The sequence below is a fragment of the Microtus pennsylvanicus genome, chromosome 5, assembly GCF_037038515.1.
Source record: "Microtus pennsylvanicus isolate mMicPen1 chromosome 5, mMicPen1.hap1, whole genome shotgun sequence".
Taxonomy (NCBI): domain Eukaryota; kingdom Metazoa; phylum Chordata; class Mammalia; order Rodentia; family Cricetidae; genus Microtus; species Microtus pennsylvanicus.
This window is the reverse complement of record NC_134583.1, coordinates 107,875,840-107,900,113: the sequence shown is the minus strand read 5'-3', so window position 1 is coordinate 107,900,113 and position 24,274 is coordinate 107,875,840. Positions and strand designations below refer to the sequence as shown.

The 24,274-nt window shown below is 34.9% G+C and overlaps 1 protein-coding gene across 7 annotated transcripts in view; it reads left to right on the top strand.

The window, feature by feature from the left end:
* Positions 1–24,274, top strand: part of Rfx3 (regulatory factor X3) — a 248,446-nt gene that overhangs the window by 166,090 nt on the left and 58,082 nt on the right. For all 7 annotated transcript variants that reach the window (XM_075973779.1, XM_075973777.1, XM_075973775.1 and 4 more), the window contains 3 exons: positions 3,089–3,163; positions 11,238–11,419; positions 15,789–15,908. In XM_075973779.1, the coding sequence (XP_075829894.1) occupies positions 3,089–3,163; positions 11,238–11,419; positions 15,789–15,908 (377 nt within the window). The remainder of the gene's footprint in view (positions 1–3,088; positions 3,164–11,237; positions 11,420–15,788; positions 15,909–24,274) is intronic.

Sequence of the window (24,274 nt, the reverse complement as noted above, 5' to 3'; positions counted from 1 at the left end):
TGAGTCTTGGTATTTGATCGTGTGCGGAGAGTGTGTTTGAACAGTCTTCCTTATAGTGAACAGGAAAGAAAGATTGCCTGTGTTAGTGGAAGCTTTCTCAGTTCTCCTCCTTTATTCTGTCTGGACTCTCAAACTATGGGATGCCTGTTACATTTCAAGTTTGTCTCTTCCTTGGCTATTCCTCTGTTAACAGCCTCACAGAAACCCTAGAGGTGCATTTGACTATCCCAAGTGCTTCTCAGTACAGTCAGTTATTAGTCAAGGTTTTCCATCACAGCAACCGTTCAGTTTTCTATCCTGGAAACAAATAAACCAGTGTAGCTTTTGACAAGTGCGCCAGCCTCTAATGGCTCCTTTTCCTAATCAAGGGAAAACCCGTTTAAGTGTTCAATGGAGTCGTGTATTTTGAGAATTCTATGTTTGATGAAGAAGGCAAGTCACATTTGTATGTGCATAAATCCTCCAACACTAATCCTCCAGGTACCCCAATCCAAATACAATATTTTATAAAACTTCTCTTTTCACACCAGTCGAATCAATCACAATAAAACTAATGGGGATGGGGCTATCTATGCCCGTGTCTTCTGTTGGAGACTAGTTTCTCTGATTGTGATCCTTGTGAACCAGTCTTAACTGCTTGCTCAGATAGGTTCGGTTTTCTAACTGTGCCCTGCCATTTTTTTTAATGTCACAATATAAAGAAAATGTTCAGTTTCCCTGTCATGATGTGTTAGAAATCAGGAATATGAATGTAGCTTTCCATGTTCGTCGAGCTTAATGTTTCTGTTCAGTTCATTAACATTTGAAAGGTATGACTAGCCCACGACTAACAAAACCCAATATTCTAATCACAACCCACTTCCTGCCTTGATCTGAAACTGTCTTTCAAACAGTCATAGATTGTCCCTCAAAATATTATTGACTTTTCTCGGTTTCACTCATAGGAGTTTGTGTGTGTGTGTGTGTGTGTTGGTGTGTTAGTGTGTGTTTGTGTTTGTGCGCGTGTGTGCTACCTTCATTTCCCTTTCTCTACTATGAGCACACCCTGTGCTGTTTTGCTCCCTAACTTACTTCAGCTCTTGCTTCCTCCAATATTTCCCTCAAGCTTTTCACTAGGGAATATATATCTTTTAATATGAATTTTAAATTCAGGGAAAATTAAACAATGAAAAATTTGTACAGGTTTATAACTCTTCTTAAATAAGTCTGTCTGAATACAGGGTTCACAGCTTTGATCATGATCTCAGAAGTTGTATTCTGAAGGACCAGTACCACCTAGACAGCCCATCCATCTGTCCTGGTGGATGCATTTGGACCTATGTTTCCCCTTGCCATTTTGCCTCCTTTCCAACAGAGTTCCTTGCTAACTGGCTTGAGGGGACTTTATATAGCTGTGTAGAAGGGCTGGGAGCAATCTTCAACCTGCGCAGAAAATCAGACAAAACCAGAAAATAGTCAGAGAGGAATGACTCATTTCCTGACAACCTGACCCTGTAGGGCATCCGCTGGAAATCAGGTGCCACCATTGGTAGCCATGTCAGTAATGCTGGCTGATCTGCCTAAAACTGCTACCTCACAAACCCCTTGAAAGGATTTGTTCCTAAGTGTGATTCAGCTGTTAGGATTCTGGTAATTTTTACCTTTCAATTAATCCTATAAAATTAAAAATTATGGATCATTTTACATTTGTTTATTTAAATGTAGTTTCACCTCAAAATTTCTACTCTCAGACTTTAAAGAAATTGTGGGCATTTTGACAAAGTACAATTTTGAGCAAATTCTTCTGAGAAATTCTTGTTACACGAATGTTTTCATCTATCTTATGCTGTCTTTCCCTTTGAAAACAAGAAAACTTACTGATCCCTTTTATGAGATATAATACTAAACTGCTTTAGTTAAGCAAAAAATAGTTACTCCTTACGTTTAAATTGTGTATTCTTAAATGTAATCATTTTTAACATACACAGGATCACTTTTTTTTCTTTATTTTCGAGCTTAATATTAACTCTGTTAGCATCTCAGCTGGTGGAGAAAATGGAAAAAAAAGCCACTTTCCCTAGTTTTATGTTCTCAAAAACAGCTAACTATAGAATAAATTGTTGCACATTTTTATAAATTGATAACTGCTTATACCGAATTGTTGATGCATTCATAGTGTTATAAATAATGAAATTCATCTTCTCAAATTACATAATGATATTTTTAATTAGCTAGTATTAGCATCACTCAGTTCCCAAATGCATGCTATTTAGGCCCTGGTTCAGTAGGATGTCCAGTAGCTCCCAGCACTGAAGGACAACTCTCTTACATGCAAGGTCATCAAAGTGCCTCAGGTTTGTTCCTGGATGCTGTTGCTTAAGAAGACTTTTATGATTGCCCTTGGTGTGCTGGGATTACATCCAATGTAACTGATTCTGTTCTTGGCCTTTTTTAATTTGCTCTGAGTTATTTTCTCTTCTACTTTTTTTTCTGCTGTTAATTCTAATATTTCTGCTTCATCATCATGTCCTAAAATATAATGTAGAGACCATCGTCACATCCGGATGCTCCCGACTGACCTTTCCCTTCCAAATTTTAATGCAAGAGTGGAAGAGGGGTGTGTAGATTTACTAGCTTTTAGGTATAATTAAGAATTTTGTAACCTGCATTAAAATACTAATGCGTATTAAACTCATATTCTGTTTTGTGATTTTTATTTTGTGACAGAATGGAACAAGTATTAAATATATGTTAGGACTGAGGCTATTTAAAGAGGGACCAATATCCCACATCTTGAACTATGCAAGTAAAAATAAATTTTTATAACTAGAACAATCTACCAGGGTTCTTGATCCTTGGATCTCCAAGATGAATATAAATTACAAAGTGTTCAGAAAGGTTTACTATTATAATTGAGCTTATTATTAATGTGCATATTATATTTCATTCTCTAGGGATGGGAAAGCTGGGGGAAACACATTTAGTGATAGCTATTCATTAGCCGTCATTGAAGAATGAATTAGACTTTAAGAATCGATCAAAAATTCTCTGGTCAGCCTTTTATTACTATCTTGTCTTGAGCCCTTTTCTTAATGACATCTATTATCAGATTGAAATGGCGATTGAGACGCTGCAAAAGTCTGACGGTCTGTCCACTCACAGAAGCTCTCTTCTCAACAGCCATGTAAGTTGCCTCTTTGTGTACACTAATCTCTTGCTTGTTCCGCATGTGTTGCTTGCTTCTAAGTGCTTGTTTTATTTATTTACTTATTTATTTTGCTTCTTAACCTTCCTTTCTCAAGCTTCTTCAGACTCTAACCATTTACTGCCCATTTTACACAGTGGGATATCCCAAAACAGAACCACAGTTTGCTGCTTTACTGGGTGGTTTGTATTTTTGTTTATATAAACAAAATTGAAAATTGACAAGAAGCCACCATGTATTTCTAAAATGTAATTATAGTGGTTTTAGAAATTTAAAGATTTTCAGCTACGTATTTATTTCCTCTGAAGTAAAATTTCGTAATACACATCTTTATGTCTGAGACATAGAAGCAACCTTATCCACCGTATAATTGGTATGAGTCTTTAAGTGAAGATATAGTCACTAATACCAAAAGCACTGAGAAACTATTTAAAATGTATTTTCTGATAAGACTGTAAGGTAGGCAGGCCACAGTCATGGATGAACTCAAGTCCTAAACAATGAAGAGAAATGAGAATGGGCCCAAAGTGAAGTTGTGTGTAAGCTGTAAGTTGCTAGTACCTGAGGCAAGCAGAGTGGCCTCATTACTTCCTGGAGCTGTCACTGTCACCAGGTACAGCATCACCCTAACACCGGTAAGTGGTGTGAAATAAACCTTCTCACTGATGTTCAGAGTTGAGCGAATGAAAATGTTTGTTACAGTTATTTTTAGAAGATGATTTCTGAATGTATGGGGATGTCCGTAGATCCATGACTTAAATCTGTTGTAGGTAGATGTGCTAAATTAGTATTACTGACATTTTAGTAAGAATTAGAAATTTCCTTTAAAACTGTTTTTTTTAATTTAGGAATAATTTATTGTTATTTCTTAATTTTTGTAATATTTTTATATCTAAAAGGTTTAAAATTAAGATCACTGAAATATTTTCATTAAATTTCATTAATTTTCAAAAAGGCTATAGTATTTTTAACAATCATTTAGTTTATAGAAAATGTCTCGCTGATTTTTTAAAAATATACTTATACTTTGAACTATTTAAGATTTGTATTCTGGAATACAGTTCTTTTTGATGTTCTAATGTTTGGTTTTGGAGGAAGTGTTTTGACTTGTTTTTTCAAGAGAGGTTTCTTGGCAAACACAAGCATGTTAGCCAATTTGCAGAAGGCCTATAATTTTGGTGAAAATTGTAGATAGAAACTTTAAAATAAGGATATATATTTTGTCACCTCTTTTTAAAAACAATTTGAACACAATTTTCCACTCTTCGATCTTAAGTAGATCCTGGTTACTGGAATGAGTCTGTGTTTGGGCTAAAGGCTAGTTTACCATATGCTATTAGGATGCGTTTGCCAGTTAGGATATTGAAAATAGCACGTGAAAATGTTTATCACTTCCAACCAGACGTGTGCAGGCATATAAGTATTTTTAAAAATAAATAGAATTTTGTAGTTGCTCGTTTGAAATTTTCAGATTTCTAGATTGGCTCTGAAAGTCAATTGTTATTTCACTTTTGTGATATGAAATATATAACATGTTGTTTGAATTTAATTTCAATCACCCAACTTTATTGATTTTTTTCCTGAACAATAATGTATGTTTAAGAATTTTTAATATTTCTGTTTGTTTGAAACTTTTGAGATATTTTGGGATGTTTAAAAAATAATTTTCTTCAGTTAGAACTTGTGAATTAAAATTCATTGTCAATAACTGAATGAATGAACCTGCTCAAACAACACAATTCCATAGTCTTCCCTGGTTTTGTGTTTTCATTGTGTACTATAGAAAATCTATGTGGTTGGACCTACTAGCTGTGTTTCATTATGTAGGAAGAGTGGACACAAATGTTGCTTGTGTGGTGATAATCTTTGTCTCCTGGCTTCTCTCATTTTTATTACATCTATGAAATGGTCAGCCTTATTCAAAACTGCATGGATAGTTCAGTCTTTAGGAATAGGAATAATTCTAGAGACGGCTTGTAAACAGAAGCAAGCAGGGTCAGTTCTACAGATGCCCATTTGGTTACCTTCTTTTTTTTTTTTTTTTGATATTTCTGAGTACTGTCTTCTTCTTAAACGCAGGAAATATTTGCATTGTCTTTCCCTTAGGAAGGTCATGATGCTCCTGACTTTCATTGGATTTTCACCAACAGCTGAAGTAAATGAACAAACAAATACAAAATAATGTATAATAAAGTAAAATATAGAAATAAAAATAATAAGGAATAAATAAAATACTACTTAGTACATATCTTCTGTTGCCCACATTTTAAATGCTAATGAACTGTTACCATTACCCGTCATGAGAATATAATACAGAATTATTTGAGATTTTATAGGATCCTTCGTGGTTGAGGAGTTCACCTTTATGATGATTAGTTCTTTGAATTGTCAGTTTCTTCAAAGATCAGCCTCATTAGGAAGGAATTAGGAAACATTATCTAGTGTGCATCCATGTTCAAACTTCTAAAAATGGATGTTAATAGTAACTTTTGAGCATAAATGTTACATTATTTGGTGATACAGTATGGAAATTATTTCTGATTTATCCATATGCATTTAAATATTAACAGTAATTCAGAAAATATTATTACATACAAATTAAGTAAATAATCTTTTTCTAATAGAATCAAGCTTGTCTCCGTTTCCCCTTCGTTTCATACATTTGATGATGAAGCAATATTTCGTTTTATATCCATTCTCTGAGTATATCTTTTTTTAAAAGAGTTACTTATGTTTTACTGTTGGCCTGAATGTTTGTATGTATGCTACATGTCTTCCTGGTGCCCAGAGAGGTAAGAGGAGGACACTGTATCCACTGAAACTGAAGACAGTTCTGATCTGCCATGTGGGTACTGGTAACTGAACCCTGGTCCTCTAGGAGAGCAGCCAGCACTCTTAACCACAGTATGTTCCCAGCCCCTTCCAGTGTATTTTAAAGGCTATTTTATGCTACCAAGCCATATTTGTTAATTTCCATATGCTATTATCATCCAAATTAAAATGCAAGTGAAATTTCTATGTTTGGTACACAATACTATGTTCCAGCTATGGCTAAGTTAGTTACGCTGCGTGCAGTGCTTTAGTCTTGATAACCTGGTGCCATTATGTCAGCAATAGTACCATAGACAGTCAATAAATATTTATTGCCTAGTAAAAGATGTAAAAGAATAAGGACTTTTATGGTTTGTCTTCTGACACAGCCCTAGTGTCTAGAGCAGTGCTGGTATATAGTAGTGGATGCAAACTAAATATTTGCTGAGCAGATGAATATCAGAAACAATAGAATGGGACAGACCCTATCTTTAATGTTTTAGGGTTCCTTTCACAGTAACATAAATGTCTATTTGAAACTCACACATAGACTGTATTGATTTCTCTTTTTGTCCCCAAATATTCAATCAGTGTGTATGTATTAGTACAGGGTTCTCTCTTATGTCATTCTAACTGAATGAAGGATATGTGGGTCACTTTATAATTTCCTATATTCATCTTTAAGATTAAGAGTAGCTTTCTTTTCTTCCTGTCTAATTCTTTAAAAAGTTGTACCCCAGAGTGATATGATTCATCTTTTTGTATTTTATAATGTGTTTTGATTTTAGTTTTATATTATTTTATATAATACTTTTGTGTGTATTTTATTTTTAATTTATATATATCAAGATGCTCTTAATAATCTTATAAATATGCCTAAGTCCAAATATTATCTAGTTCTTTTAGTTACTGACTCCCACTTGCTTTGTATTCTCAACTGTAAGTAATATACATTTTCATTTAGTATTTGTATTCTATCCAATTTAGGATATTTTGGATTATAAATTTCCGCATAGAGTTATTGTTAATTGTTGCTTTTGTGTAGTGCACTTTTAATTCCACTTAAAGTATATGAAAACCTCTAGGCATTTATGTTTTCAGAATTTTCACAATATAGCAGACAATTGGTTCATAATTCTTACAAGATTAAGCTACTGAAATATATTCAGCTTAAAATAAAATCTTGGTTATTAATCATTCACTCACCACTGGCTTGATGCTATTCTAAATAAAAGTTACTATAGACCTGTCAAATGCATAGCTTAGGTTCACTGAACTTAAAGTAATTCCTAATTGATAATAACACATCTGTAAAAGGCCAAATATTACATTTAGATGTTAATAGGGCAGTACATTATTTATTTTTATTTGTCGATTAATGTTTCCCTTTCGGAAAAATAGAAACTGTTCATCTTTTATAATCTGATCTGATTAATACAGATTACACACAAAGGTGGAAAGATGCAGTTATCTTGCTTTCTACCCTTAGATGAGTATTGTTAGCTCATTATTAGAATAATTTGGTTTTAAAGATAAAGGTCAAAGTTTCTATGATATTTAAGAAGCTATAAAATTTGTAAATATAATCACTTTATATAAGATACTTTATTAAAAGAATAATATAAGAAACAGATAGTTGCTTTCTAAACTACTAAATGTTAAGGCTATTGAATTCTAATGTCCAACTACATTCTGTTAATAGCAAGAAATAATGTACCTTATAAGAGATACCCATTGCCTTTGGGTAGGAGGCATGTAGGACAAAGCATAATCTTTTACATTACAGCACAGAAATGTAACTTCTAAGTTCCCATAATAATTTAAAAAATGCTATCTGATCCTATGGTTTAGATGTAATATCTTATTTTTTTGTTTCATCATGGGTCAAAATCAGAAAATGAAATACTAGTATGTAGTATGTTGATTAAATATACCAGCTGTATCCCGAAGTCTTTTCTGGCATATTCTAGATGGTGTATTGTTTATATTAAGTTTCTTGGGTAATAACCATAGGTGATGTGGCTTTTGACCAGCTTCCCAATGGGACCCCATGTCAGCAGACCAGGCCCCTCTATTTTCAGGGTTTTTGTCTCTGTTGACCTCTTCTCTCCTCCCACATGCTCTCCTTGCTTCTGTGAGGAATAAAGTTTCTCCTTTTGATAAGATGGAGGTGGAAACAAATTTAGCCAAGTCCTAGTCACTAAGACAGCTGAACTCTGGAACTTATAAACTAACCACAGCTGGATGTTGTGAAGTATGCAAAATTAAACATTTGGCGGGAATATAAACCGTATAGGTAGAAAACAAGTTTTTAAAACCAGCCAAAGTTTTTACTTGTATGTAAAAGGAATGAGTAGCTATTCTGAAGAAAAGCCCCATTTTCTCTGACTTCTCTCCAGCTGTGGTGGGGGTGACATCATTGAGGATTCTAAGTAGCTTATGCCACCTTTTGCTGTAATTAAAGAGAACGTTTTTGTCATAAAGAAAGATTTATTTTTTTACTATATTTAAAAGCTGTTATTATAATTGACCTGATTAACTCTCACACAAAATCATTGTTGAACTTGAAACATTTTATGTTGACCTTTGCTTCTTATGCTAGTTTCCACAATTATTAAACACACCTTTTGAAATATTTTTATGAAATATTTAGATTTTTTTTCAAAATCTTTCATAAAATGTTTTATCTCTAAAAGACTATCCTTGGCGGTGAGAAATGAGTAAGCTAATATACCTGGTTATTCTTCACTTCTAATTAGTTAAATGTTATAATGATACTAGTATATAACTATGGTAGAATTAACATTTTTATTTGTGTTGACTTATTGATTTGGATTTATCTGCTTTTATATGCATACTAAGATTATAAAGTTCACATTTTAAAGTTGTCTGCTTCATTTCTGGGGAAAATATCCTTTAAAATTTTCTGTGTGAATTTGTCACCTGCTCATTAAGAAAGAAAAACATTGATTCATTTTACTCCTTATTCTTACTCATTTTATTATGCCTTTGATAGGGGTACACACACGCACGCGCGCGCGTGCACACACACACACACACACACACACACACCCCTTCACTACTTTTAAATATATTTTTATGATGTATGCTTGTAGATATGAGAAAAATATTACATCATGAGCAACTGCTAAAAATATTTCACCTCATACAAATCCTCCTAATAGCTTTTTTTTTTAGTATTTCCTTGTTAACCTTTGCTATCAAGGGTCTGTGTTCCTATTTTTAACATATTAAAAACACCTATAGAAGGCAGTTGTGTCTTGCTCTAACTAGCACCTGTATGAAAGACTGTAGCTCACTTTTATGCCATATGGTTCACAATGGCTCCTTGAATTCCACTTGAAGTGCTTTCAGATCCTGGTCATTTTACAGAGTTTCATGGATGAAATAAGAGTCAGGTTTGTATTGCTGTATTTTGTCTTTCTTACTTGTGTTTTATATTTTAAAATTCTTGAAATTAAAAAAAAAATCTCAAAAGAAACATGCCAGCCCACTGTAGAGGACTGGTTTTGATGTCAGTGACTTAATGTATGTGTGAGTTTATCTCAGATGTTTTATACTAAACAGATGTTTATCAAGGATATATTTTGTGTATTATTTTCAATACATAACACTCATATTTGGGTGTCTCTAGAAAACATTTTACTGATATGAAGTTTAAAAATAAATGCTATGAAAAAATCCTTTATGACCTGTAATACTTTTCTGTCACTATAAAAAGGAGAGCTAATTTGTGTAATCTTTTTAGTGCTCTATAGTGTTGAATTATTTGTGGCACAGCATTAATATGTGTTTTGTGTGCTCACATAGATATATGTTCCTTAGGGAACTAGAAGACTTCCTGAACAGGACATAATTTTATGTTTAAAAGTATCTTATATGCCTTGTGGTATATTTTCAAAGCCATTAATTCTTACAAGTGTGGTGATATGTTTAACTGTTTAATGATTGTTTAGGCGTGTTTGAAATTGAAATGCTCTGGGAAATTCAGCTGTTATAGTTTAAAATAATCAAAACATTTTGATATTTTAAATAAAAATCTAAAAGTTCTGCTTCTAAGTTTCAGGAAACGTCTTAAATGAGACACATAAACTTTATAGATAGGGTAGAATAATTCTTTGACTTACTTGAATGTCCAGACCATCATCATTTTAGCCTTTGAGTCAATATCCAGAGGACAGGTGGAACCGCATTCATTTTTGAATTATTTTACTTCCATAATTCACACTTAATTACAATCTTTTCTTCAATGTTTGTTCTTTACCATTCCATTTATACATGCCACGGAGATGGTTAAGACAAATAATATAAAACATTTGCTGCTTTGATTGCCTGTTGGTCTAGAGTATAGAAAGCAAGAATTAGAAACCACACTCAAGCGCTGAGACACTATATAACCCTGGGAAAACAGTTTACGTTTCTTTCACTTCTTTTATAAGTAAGTAAACGAGTAAGTTGGAACTTAGTAACGAAAATATATACATCTATGGCAGGTATTTTTCTCGTACGTTCTAAATTTAAATATTTTTAATAAACAAAGTACAATATAAAACTTTGAAATGTAGACTATAGGTGGAAAAAAACATTATTTACTGCTTATCATGGTCACGTGCTTTCCAAAACTTTGAGGAAAAAAGACACCTCAACTTTGAGGTAACAAATTGAGATGATTGTAAAAATTATTGCCTTTTTTATATAGAAGTTATTTGTCCCAGTAGATAATAATGTTATTGTATTATGTAGTGATAATTTGAGATAATACAATCTAATATAAAACTTCATATGAGTAAGGGTACTGTTTAATTATTGTAACAGACCAACATGCTAGTTGTTAGGTACCGTGTTGCCAGGTTTAGAATGTATTAGGTACTGTGCTTTATTTTATAACAATTATAAATGATATGTTTATGTTATTAATCTTGACCAGTGAATGCTATTATTTGAATTTTTTAAAGAAGTATGTTACTCCAGGATTATAGTCAATATAGGGAAAATTATTATCTTTCCTTATGCTTGGAAATTTGAATATAACATATTGTCTAAACTGATAACTGCTGTGACATTTCCCAGAGCTTAGAAATTCAGATTTACCAACTTCAAGATAATCCTTGTTTATCCTGACAGTTAATGGAAGTACTTCCAAGTATTTGTACATACTCTGTCTTGCCGAAGCTTTGGCAAATAATGTGAATTCTCTGCTTATTCTCTCTTATCTTACCAGCTCCAGTGGCTGTTGGACAACTATGAGACAGCGGAAGGAGTGAGCCTTCCGAGAAGCACTCTGTACAATCACTATCTTCGACACTGTCAGGAACACAAACTGGACCCAGTCAACGCTGCCTCGTTTGGAAAACTAATAAGGTCCATCTTTATGGGGCTACGAACTAGGAGATTAGGAACTAGGTTAGTACTGAAAATCAACACAATTAGTTCTTCCTCCTTTATCAAATTACAGCAGTGTTATACAGTGAGCAGAAATGTACTTGATTATAGAAAACATAAAGGAGATAAATATAGCATGAAGTCTATTTTTAAGTTCATAGGAAAAGGAATATTACTATTCAGTGAATATCATCAAACTGGTTTTCAGACTACATAGAAATTAGAAGGCCAACCTGTTTGTGCAAGATTTGCATATGATATTTTTAAAAATTGTTATATACCACTGCCATCGCTTTTTGAAAATAAACCTATTAAAAGTGAATAAAGTGACATAGTAAATGGAAAACTAAGCATTTCCTTACTGCTTTAAAATACGTTTAATTATTTTTATGAAAACTTTGACTAGAAGAAGTAGTTAAGGTGGAAATTTTCACTTTATCCTGTAATTCTGGGACAAATTAAAGGTATTTGGTAAACTTACAAAATGTGAATATTTGAAGTCCTTGCTGATGGTTCTGTTTTACCTCTTAATATCCTTCTAAGCTTTCTATACATTTCTCTTGCTCTTGATTGTGAAAATAGTCATCTGTGGGAGTGAAACTGTGTCATATTTCCATTTTAGAGACCAGCGATGTGAAGGAGGAGCTTTCAGTCTCATGGCTTTCTTTCCTTCAGAAACAATGAGCCTTTTTTCTAAGCTTTATGATGAACAGAAAATTTAGAGCCTTGAAGCTTCATTTTTATTTTCCATGATTTTTACCAATTGAAGACTAATATTTTAAGCAGTTAGGTAGAGATCTATGCACCCGTTGGCTTTCTGACTCATACAGGGATCGTGCACACAACACTAAACTAGCAATGCTGCCCTGTAAAGGTGATAGACCTTTAGTTATAGGTCACGGCCTCCAAGACTTACAGTACAAAGGCTGAGAAGCAATGCACTACTAATTACCATCATTACACGTTATGCAGAAGGGAGAAGTGAATGTTTTCAGAGAGAAAAGATTAACCTGCCTGTACTTATCTCCAGACAGAGGGCTCAGATCTTCATAGCAGAACACAGTTTAACATGTGCAACACATACTTATGAGCTCCAGCCTCCTTTCTGTTACTGTGATAAACAACTCAGGGAGGAAAAAGCTTAGCTAGTTTACACTTCCAAGTCTCAATCCACCATTGATAGAATTCAGGACCAGGAACTAAAGACGGAAACTTGGAGGTCAGAGCCATGGAAGAATGCTTCTTGCTGGCTAACTCACAGGCTCTTGCTTAGACCAAGACCACATCTACCTTTGCATAGTATCACTTCACACTGGACTGGACCCTCCTGTACAAATTAATAATCCAGACATCCTCCGAAAGACATGCCTACAGGCCTATTTGATCTAGGCAATTTCTCAGTGAGGGCTTTTTTTTTCAGGTGACCCAACTAGAAAATAAAAGCTAAGCAGGAACCCATTTCTGTAGTATAATTTTTATAGAAAATTATAAAAATGATGCCTTTATATATAAAGAATCAAAGAAATGAAAAAAATGTGATTTTATGCAAACTCTGAAAAAGTGGGCAATCCTGGAGAAGCATGATTGGACAAAGTGGTGTGATCTGCAATTATAAACAGGATGAGCGGTGGCCCAGGAAGGCCTTCATTCAGATTCCATGCTGTGTCCTCGGGCAGAAAGATAATTCCGTCCTCCTGATGCAGGAAGGTCCCTCTGGCATGGGGATCTTAAGAAACATCAAGGTAGAACAAGGAGGAGCAGCTGTGTTTTATCACGCATTTCACTGGAGAAGAAGTGAGAGAATTTTTTTACTCCATGGCCTGTTTCTGCTGTTTTCTCTAATTCTGAGTACCATATTTTAGGATAGTATGTCCAGAAACTCATTACTGTGTTAGTTTTAGGAGAGTTTGTATGTGTTTGAACTGTGAATTTTTCCTTTTGCTTGCTTTGAAGCAACTTTCAAATAGCCAGAGGTTCAGTTCTTTCATAAATATATTCTTTTGGTACTTCAAAAGGTAGTATATTTTAAATTGCAGAATGTGATTGTCTATTCAGACTGAAGAAACTAGCTTTCATGCCTTTGAAAAAAGGAACTTTTGTTTCTCTTGTATTTCCTCCCTCCCAAAACCAGGAAAATCATTATTTGGAGACCTAACCTAGTATTTCCTAGCTGATGGCTCAGTAGTTACACATATGGTGCCAATATTTTGAAACTCTAGGCTTTAGTCAACATTCTAATAGCTGTATTGTTGTGCTGCTTTTGTTACTGGAAAGGATTTCAATGGGTCCTATTTTGAGGCTCTATTCAAACCTTGAAACACATCTTTAAAATAGAAAGGGACAAAATTGGGGTTGTTTGGGTTTGTGAATGAGTAGAATCCATATTCTACAAGTACATTCTGCAGTATTGCAGTTTTTACTTTCGATTCCCTACCCCCAAGGATTTTGCCTCCTAATCCTTTTAACATTGCATGTGGTGTTTGCAGTTGAGTTGGAAAGGAAAGCCTAAGAGAATAAGGAGGGAAAAAATGCTATTAGATTTAAACAAATGGAGTGTTCGGAAGCTGGTGGAGTACTAACAGAGGAAGCCCATGGTGTTGGGGCGAAATCTCAGAGATTCTTCTGCTGTGGAAACTGATACCAGCTTTTCATTCATGCTCCAAGGAATGGAAGGACAATCAGTATAGATCAAGAGGCAGATTAAATCTCACGGTTTTTTTGGGGGGGATGGGGTTTCGTTGTTTGTTTTTAAGTAAACTGTCTCTAGAAGCATTATCTGTCAAGAGGATTTTGTTTTTAAGTAAACTGTCTCTAGAAGCATTATCTGTCAAGAGGATTTTGTTTTTAAGTAAACTGTCTCTAGAAGCATTATCTGTCAAGAGGATTGTCTAGTGAAATTATCCAAACCCGACCACACCTCCCTTTGGCACTCATGTAAACAGTAAGCATATAAAACCAGAGCATTTCTAACAAAAGCAGTGCAAAGGCTGCATTTCCATAGATCCCATCTCCAGATTACAGCTGACTGAGGATGGCCCTGGGTGTCTGTCTCTTCAGGGGACTCTCCTGGGGGGGGGGGGGGGGGGGATAAAAGACCTTCCTCTTACTCCAACCCCAAAGCTGGTTTGTAGGAAACTGAGTCTCAGAAGTAAAGCATCAATTTACTTTGTGAACTTCCCCATGATTCATGTCTCCTGCTTCCTGCTTTTCCCTTTACTTTCTACAACATCTACTTCATATAGCACATTACCAAGTGTGTTCCTGGTAGGTTTTGTTGTAGGTTTTTGCTCTAATCTTGGTACGTTTTATAGACAAGGTCTAATTTCTCAAGTAGAAGGTGTTTCTCTGCCATTATTAAGTTTTCACTTCTGTTTCTTTCATTTTCCTAAAGTATGGGGATTTGATGGCTTTAATGTCTCTTCAGATGTATGGCTCATCCAGTGTATGTTTGTTAGTCTTGGAAGTAAAATTATCTATTTTCATTAAAAATATGTAATCCACACACCACTTACATTTCTCTTTGTAAATGAAAGAAAAAATTGGAAGAGCACTCACTGACATATTGCTATATATAGACTTGTGAAAACTAGTCTCTCTGCAAGAATTTACATATTTAAAATGTTATTTTTGCAAGAATTTGCAAGTTCCATTCAGGATAAAAATTGTCATTTTTAATATCAAGCATGGTATTTTTCATGAACACTAAGAAGTTCCAAAACTTTTATGCCAGGGGGACTTCACCATTTTTACAGGGAAATGTCCAAATCTTTTATAGTATATCTTATTAGTAAACAACAGCTATGAATCTTGAAAAACAGATATGAATCAATTAAATCAATAATAAAATGTAATTTAAAAGACATATGTTAAGTACCTTCTCCCTTTTTAGGTTTCAAAACATTAAATAAACCACCATAGCATCTAAAGATGATATTACACCATCATTTCTAAAATAAACACACAAAGAATTAATCCAAGACTACAGAATAAAGACTTTTTTCTCCATGTATTTATAGCAAGTTACTGTCAGTGTGCAGTGCTTTGTGGTTGAATTGTGATTGGCCCAAACTCTTTCCCAGCCATTATCCCTTCTAAATTAAGTTTGAAATGGATGTTAGAAAATAAATTAATGTGAGTGGGACAAGTGAGCTATGTGGTGAATATTGAAGTGAAAGTTTAAAGGGAAGGTTTGCCTTGAGGTGATTGTTTTGGAATCTTATTTTGATTTTTGGAAAGTCACCAGAGAAACATAACAGGCATCCAGAAAAGATAAGTTCTAAATGTGCAATGTTAGCATAATGTCTCAACCAGATTCTTCTGTGTGAAGTTGATGGTTAATATTGTTGTTACTGACTTTTCATGTTTCTATATTTAATGTTCTTTTATGAAGAGGAAACTCCAAGTACCATTACTATGGGATTCGTGTGAAGCCAGATTCTCCTCTTAATCGTCTACAAGAAGATATGCAGTATATGGCTATGAGACAACAACCCATGCAGCAGAAGCAAAGGTACATTCTGAGTTATTGCTATGTCAACGCTTCACACATCTTAACTCCATAGTCTTCTTATTTCTGAACAAACAAATGCACTGGACTGCTGCTACCATTGGCATGCTTTCATTGTGGATAGTGTTTAAATGTCATTGAGAATTTCAGTGATCCTTTTCCAATTTTTTAAAAATAGCTTATCCTTGAACTTGTTGAGCCCCTTTGAAGTTAAATGTGATGTCCCAAACTACTTTTCATACAGTAAATAACACAAAAAGAGTAAGGAGTACACATAGGCAAGTTGTATCTTTGGAGAAACTTAATTTTAGTGTTTATGAGACATACTATTCTTACATCCTTCAAATCATTTTTCAAGCTTTATTTATTGTACATTGCAAGTGTGAATGTGTATGTGAGAAAGAGATAGAGTGTGTGTGTGTGTGTGTGTGTGTGTGTGTGTGTGTGTGTGTGTGTGTGCAAGCATGCCTGGGCATGCCTGTGTCTGATGTATTTGTGAGGGTTGGTGGGTGGAGGTCAGAGAATAATATTAAGGATTTGGTTCTCTTCTTCCACCATGGGTTCCATCCAGTGAGGTCATCAGCCATGCACAGCTTGCAGCTTTACTTTGTGAGCCGTCCTACACATTCCAACTAATTCTTTTGGCCAAGTCTGAGTTCTTGTAGGATCTTTGGGACTTCTTACATTTTTAGCCTAATCTTTATGAACATAGAATTGTAGACATTAGAACTTTAACAGATCATGCATTCATGGATGGATCAGTGGATGCATGGGTAGATGCATGGGTGAATGGGAGTGGATGGGTAGATACAGACAGAATTATATTTCTTGGAATTTAAAAAAAAGCAACTTTGTCTGATCTGTGCTCATAATCCTTGACAATGAAAGCATGAGCAGCCTTGTTTTCAAATGTCTCACAAAGGCCAAGTGGAATATATATACCGCTACACTGTTGTTAAGCCTTCCAGGCACTTACGACTGTCACAATTTACAGAAAATAAATATTTTGAGAACTCTGTTTTTACCAGTGTAGCTTACCTATGCTCTGTAATTATAACTGTTCTTTTCAACTGAAGTGGTAGAAGTAACTAAGAAAAAGGTATGATTTCACTAGGTTCTTCTTCAATCGAGTAGTTATTTGTATAGGCAAGATTTCATCCAAGCTAGTGTAGTACACAGCATGACTTCTAAGTCATAGAAAGACAATGTTACATAATAGATTTTCTTCTGGTCAGCAAATATTCATTGAAGTTCTTCTGTGTTCTGGGCTCTAAATTCAAAGATAAGACAGTCTCTGCCTTTAAAAAGACAAAGTATGTGAGGAATGAGAGGGTAAAGTAATGCAATACGTTGTGCAAAAATTCAGTTTTAATCAAAGAACTGTAGAATACAGAGTAATTGAGCAAATTCTGGGAGAGGGAGGACTAGAAAATCTCATAGAAAAGGTGTTATTTGAGTAGGGACTAAGAGTGAGAAAAACAAGGACTACCTAGGCAGAAGGGAAGTGTTCACATAAGCACACAAGGTGAAGGATGATGTTGTGGGTAGTGGCCCATGATCTGCTGAAGTTGTTACTGCAGAAGGAAAGTAGAAAAGATGCTAAGTTGTCTAATGAGAGATACAATTTATATAGTAGTTTGAGCCACATATTAAAAGATTTGGTTTTGCATGAAAGCAATAGTTTACTTTTATGTGTGTATAACACATAACTAAAGCTTTGAAGAAAAACAGTGAAATTCTCTTTTTTTTTGAGAGAGATAGCTTTTTGACTTGGGACAAGACATATTTAATGGGAAGAGACGGAGGTATGGACATGAATTCTTGCTGTGTAGTTTTTCCAGTGTGTCCCAGCCTGGAGATACAATTCAAGGCTGGCCATCATATGAAGATTTTTAACCCACAGATTCTCAGTTTTGTTTTTAATTGCTAGTTATTTTTTTTGTCTGTAGGTAGGAAAATGAATTTAAAAGGACTGAAAAATGACAAAATAAACCATAGGTTAGTACCATACATGGTAGCAATAGTTTGTTATAATAAACTATTATGATCTTAAATTCTTTATTATCTTTCCACTTATTAAGAATATAATTTATAGAATTTACTTTCTGATATGATTTTCACCCCAAAGTTTAGCAGCAATGCAGAATGAGATAATGATGAAATCAAGAAATAACATTATTTAAGCATTAGTACTAACAAAAGCTTGATAAATTGTACCTAAGTGAAGCCAGTTCCATCCTGTGATTTACCTATGAGGAAATCTAGTAAGCTTGCATAAAAACGATCATTATAAAAAGCTTGAGGGCTGGAGAGATGGCTCAGTGGTTAAGAGCATTGCCTGCTCTTCCAAAGGTCCTGAGTTCACTTCCCAGCAACCACATGGTGGCTCACAACCATTTGTAATGAGGTTTGGTGCCCTCTTCTGGCCTGCAGACAGGATATTATATACATAATAAATAAATATTTTAAAAAATTTAAAAAGCTTGAATTAGGTAAGTAAATACTATTTCTGTTCTTTTTTTCCCTTTTCTTTTCTTTTTTTATTTTATTCTATTAAGCAGACCCAAGAACTGTAAAGGCTAAGGAGCCATGAAACCCTTTAATACATATCTCCAGGTGGTAATAATTGCTAAAAGAAAAAGATAAAATGTAAACATGTTTATGGAGATATAGAATTCTTATTGTGTGAATAAGATCTGCCAATACCAGTGTCTTATGGGGTCTTTTTTCTTAGGAATGAAGAGCGTTTTAATACCAAAGAAGTACTGGATTTTCTTTTCTTCTGATAGCACTTTTTTTTTTAAGCTGGGTCCACCATCTAGTCTCAGCTGACCTGGAACTTACCATGCAGCCCACTGGCTTCAGACTCATAGAGTCTGCATCTGTAGTTCCATATCTTACATGGTTTAAATACATGTTTCACATATTTTTTTGTAATTAAAAGTCAAGTATATATGTTGATTATTTTGATAATTTAATTTTGGGTGTTTGATTTTATATATCTAGTTTGAAAACTAGATTGGGCAATAGAGACAGTTTCCACTTCTGTGTAAATCAGATGCCTTTCCAAGCTACCATGGAGCATAGCCATGCATCAAGTGATAAATGAAAAGAGTTCTGGTTGAGGAGCAGATAGACAGATATCTTTTCCCATATTTAAAAGATGAATCCATCTTCAAATCATTTATCTAAAGTAAAAGATCATATTAGAGGCTGCTTGATTCAAATCAACTGTGGGGTATAACTACTGACATAAAAATTATAATAGTCAGAGTCTTGCCTTCCCTTGAGGCTTATTCAGTACCGTGGTCTGTGGACAGTGAAAGGACAAATGAATTAAGCCACTCCCACCTGCCCTTTTTGCTGTCACTCTAATTATCAGAGTTAGCATAACAAAATACGATAGCTGCCTTGTGAAAATATTGTCAACTGTGGCTAATCAAAAGGAGAAAAGTGAGTAATGTATAAAATATCTACTATTGAAAATAAACTTTACAGTTAAATGAGGTAGTCTCCAGATTTTAAGGATATTTACTCATGTACTAATTGCTTGACTAATTTAGACAACACATAGGTCATCAAGCACCAAAATAAAGAGATCAGTAGTTACCAAAAAAAGCATGGGATAAAACTGGACTCTCTGAACATGACGAACAATGAGGGCTGATGAGACGCCAAGGACAATGGCACGCGGTTTTGATCCAACGCAATGTACTGGCTTGGTGGGAGCCTAGCCAGTTTGGATGTTCACCTTCCTAGATATGGACGGAGGGGGGAGGACCTAGGACTTACCACAGGGCAGGGAACCCTGACTGCTCTTTGGACTGGAGAGGGAGGGGGAGAAAAGTGGGGGGGAAAGGGAGAGGGGTGGGAGGAGGGGGAGAAGAATGGGAGGAGGGGGAGGGAAATGGGAGGCTGGGAGGAGGTGGAAATTTGTTTTTTTTTTCTTTCTTTTCTTTATTCTCCTTTTATCAATAAAAAAAAAAGAAAAAGAAAAAAAAGAGATCAGTAATTTCCAGGTCTATAAATTATGCAAAAGTGTTTGTTGCATTTATATTTAACACTAAGGAAATACATAAGAAGTCTTGACATGTGTATTTTAACTGTTCTTCTAGATTCTTGTTTCAGAACTGGTGGAAAGGAGCCATATGCTCTTGACAGTGTGCCTGACCATATCTGGTGCCAATAGCCACTCTCAAAATATTAAAATACATTTATAATTTCTCGACACTTTCATACAATTGTCAGTTGCTTACAAAATAAACACATCACATGTGAAAAAGAACATAGGATGACAGAGAGGTAGGAAAAGGAAATCATTCGGTTTCTAAGGAAATGTCTGTATGGGATAGGTAAGTCATCATATAGCAGCCTAGACAAGAACTGACCCTCTCATCTCCATTCTTGTATGGAATCTATCTTTGAAGACACAAGTAACTCAAAAAAAATATGCATTTACAAGAAAAAGCAGATAGCCAAGTATGGTGGTTTATGCCCCTCTCTGCTTCCCTTCTTCTCCACGTGTCTCTTTGAATTTCCCTCTCCCTTTCACGTGGGAGACTAAGGCAAAAGAATTGCTCCAAGCTCAAACAAACCTCAGCTACATAGTGAGACCTCTGCCAAGAATGCACATGAAATCCAGGACAAAATCACCATGTTGTGAGTGTATTTTAACTAAGGGGGAGATGTGTCACTACCCATTTGAATGGTCCCTTGCTGGGAAGAGGAATAAGCCTTTATGTCACTGGGAGAAGATGAGAGAGGTCTGGTAGGAACAAGTGACAAGACTCCTTTACTTCAGATGTGAAGGAGGACATCCAAAGGCATTTGTCATTGGACTATTCTTAATACCAGGAGCTTAGGACAGGTGAAACAAAGGCACTCTATTTAAAGTAGTACTTCTATTTTGTATGACTTTGAGCCTCAGTTTCTTTTAAAATGGAAATGAACTTCAGAGATCATTTTATAGTTCAAGCAGAAAAAAAATAAAATATTTTATAGCTGGAAACATTCAAGTGTTATTCTTCATAATAGCATGCTGTTATAAGCACTACGGAAAACTCTAACAGTTCTTTGCAAATTTGGAAGAGTAGGCACCTTCAAAATGTAATGTGTTTGCCTTGCTTATACTTCAAATATATTAGTTCCCAGCTTTTGGTCAGTGTTAATAGTTCATCGCACTTTTTTTGAACCATTAATTTTCTTGGATTATTGCAAAGCTACGCTTGGAGGACTGGGTCGTTTCTCTGAGGCGGGTAAGAGTGAGAGAATTCTTGAATGAGCAGATACTCTGTTAACTGTGCACTTCACTCTGGAACATCAGTAAGGAACCATGACACTGCTTGCTGAAGTAGTTATTAGTTTGCCAGCGTTCTAGTTCATGACGTCATGATCACATTGCGCTATAGTCAAGAGGATCCTAAAGAAGGACTCCTCAAGAATTATTGAACTCAAAGGATGTGCACAAAGTTTAATAAATAGTCATAGTCACCACCTAATACTGCTCTAAGTGTCTGTTAAACTTAAAAATGCTCTTCAGTCTCATTTTATATGCTAAGTTTCATCTGGAAATTATATTGTTATTTACTTACAAGAAACTAGCCCCATTAATTGTGCTTTATGCAAGAATCTTATCAATCCATTTTTTTCCTAGGCAGGAAAATTTAATTTCATTGATGTCAGGTGGAGCAGAATAATGGTAGTTCATTAATAAAGAAGAGATGGAGAGCATATTTTTAGACTCTCTGTAAGAGGATGGGCTAGCTGTAAATGAAGGGCTATACACACTCACTTGCATGTGCCCATGCACACACACATGTATAGTCTGTCTGTGCAAGTATCACTGCTCTAGGCTTCTGCCTGTGGAAGTTCCTGATGCTCGGAGGGCTCGGTAAATAAATTCAGGAAATTAGGCTTACTTCTTGCAACATTCCATCCTCAACACCTAGAAGACCATGTTCAGGAAAAAAATGAATGGTTCCCATCATTCGTTATCATTTAAGACAACCATCCCATTTGAACTTAATTGTTTTGTTTTTTGCATTGTTGCAAATGTAAAAATAGTGAATAACCAGGTTTTCTGAGTTAGCAAGAAGAAAAGAAATCCTGTCTTTAGTTAGTGAGGGTGGTGTTATAAGTCATTTAAATATTTAGTGTGACTTCTAAGACTCATTTGCTCCTCTAAAGGAATGGATCTCTCCACATTCTGTTTTCTTCTGATTCATTCATGTTAGTGTCATTTGGCTCATTTCAATAAATATCTAAAAGTCCTAGGGCAATTTTTCCAAAGAGTGTTACAAGAAACCAGTAGAAGATTCTAACTTCTTGCTATTATTGTTAGCTGGGCATTTTTTATTTCTTCATGCAAATTATGTTCATACTTTCAGGAATTTTAAATACAAATAATAACTGTCTAGGTAGCTCTTCTGTTGACTTTTGCTTGGACATTTTTTTAGCAGCTTTGAGAGGACTTTTGTTTCATTTGGTGTGCTGAAAACTTTCCAGTAATGATGACTATGTACTGCTCTCTGCCTTCCACTGGGCTGCTTCAGTGTCTGTGCTTGCAAGAATATTGACAGAATATTACTTCTACAGTAGAGCACAGCTGTCCAAGCCCTAAATAACAGCTACAGCTAACCTCATGGGGGCAGATTCCTAACAATTTCCCGAGTTCTCTGTGTTAGTGACAGGTTTCAAGCATACACTCAGCTATTAAGACATCAGAGCGTCTTTCATTTCTTAATCATTAACAATGTTAGCTCTGATTGCCCGTGGAGTTGCAAGCTGTTAAAATGATCATTTGCTCCTTACTAATTTTGAAACCAAGAGCTGCTGCCTCATTTAATAAAATTCTGGTCTCTCCTATGAACATGCATAACTCAACAACCCTGAGTCTACTATAAGAAAACTTAACCTAGAAGTAATTTGCAAAGTAAATGGAGTTAACTTTAGGTTATAGTTCTAAATTCTGAGAGCTCTTTACTTTAAAAGGTTTCAATTTGGATGTTTGTTAGTGCTATGCTTTCAATCAATTTTCCTACCTTTTACAATGTAGTATTTTTGATGCTTATTTAATGAAGAAAAAAGAAAAAAATCATCTTTTAATAATAAAAGGATAATGAAATTTCACCAGATTTAAGATAATTTAGAATTATTATGTTATATCAATAAAATATTCAAAAACTTAAAAATATTATGTTTGCCTTTCACCTGGCTAAAACTGAGCCTGCACAAGGCCATATCATATGTAATACTCAATGACTACATGATAAATTGATGTAATATGTGTTAAGACCAGTTAATAGTGTGATCTTGGTCATTTTTAAATTAATGTTTATTATAGGAAAAATTTAAATTTATGAATTTTTTGAGAAGTGTGCACTGTCTAATGTTGGATATATTTCTACAAATGGGGCTAAAGGTGCCTGCCTAGAGATAAGAGGTTCCTGTGGATATTCAGGCTACTTAGGAAATCTCTTAGGAGTAAAGCCAGCGCCAATCCCCCTTCTCAAGAACTGCTGAGTAGAAAGGCTACTTCCTAGCTATTGGTGATAGAGCTTTAGAATGACCAATATGTGTCATCTCTAGCCATCTCTTCTAGGAAGAATCAGCAATCACGAGTATTTGTCTAGCATCTGTTGAGTGTGACCGTCTTGGTCCTCCTGCTTTGGGAAAACTTGGGCAGCTGAGATAATTGATGGATATTTCCCTTAGAATCAAGAGTATGAACATCTGGTCGTCCTGAATCCAAAGTTTTTGACTTTGGGGATTTCCTCTAAGGACCGAGCCAATGCTAGACAACAATACACTATAGTCATAGCACTCTGAGGTCATTGCCTTAGACATGAGGAGAGTAGAAGTCAGTCGGTGCCCTGAGAAGCTCTTGGCACAAACTCCTCCCAGAGTTGTCCCCAGACCTTTCAGCCTGAGGCACAGAGTTTCTGGCTTGCCTAGTTTCCATTACAATAAAAGAAAAGTATATGAAGTGCATCTTTGTCTGTCTTGTAATCCACTCTTTATTTTGCTATTGTTACTATTATGGTTATATGGGAATACTTGTTGTCCAGTTCTAACTGCATTTTCTGATTGTCCTCTTTTTCTTCCTATAAGCATTGACTCAAAGTATTTTTAGAATGTATATGTATATATAGCTCCGTTCCTCCTGTAAGCTGTTTTCATATTATTGTATAGTTCTTCCAACTCAATAGCATTATTAGTACATAATCATGTGTTAATTGTTATTCATTGTAGTTTGGTTGTATATTTTAAGATGTAATGTCCCTTTATTTTAGAGTCCTCCACTGCTTATGATACTGTTCAACTCTGTCTTCCAAAAGAGGCAAATAATTTTGCCTTTAAGTAGGAGGTTT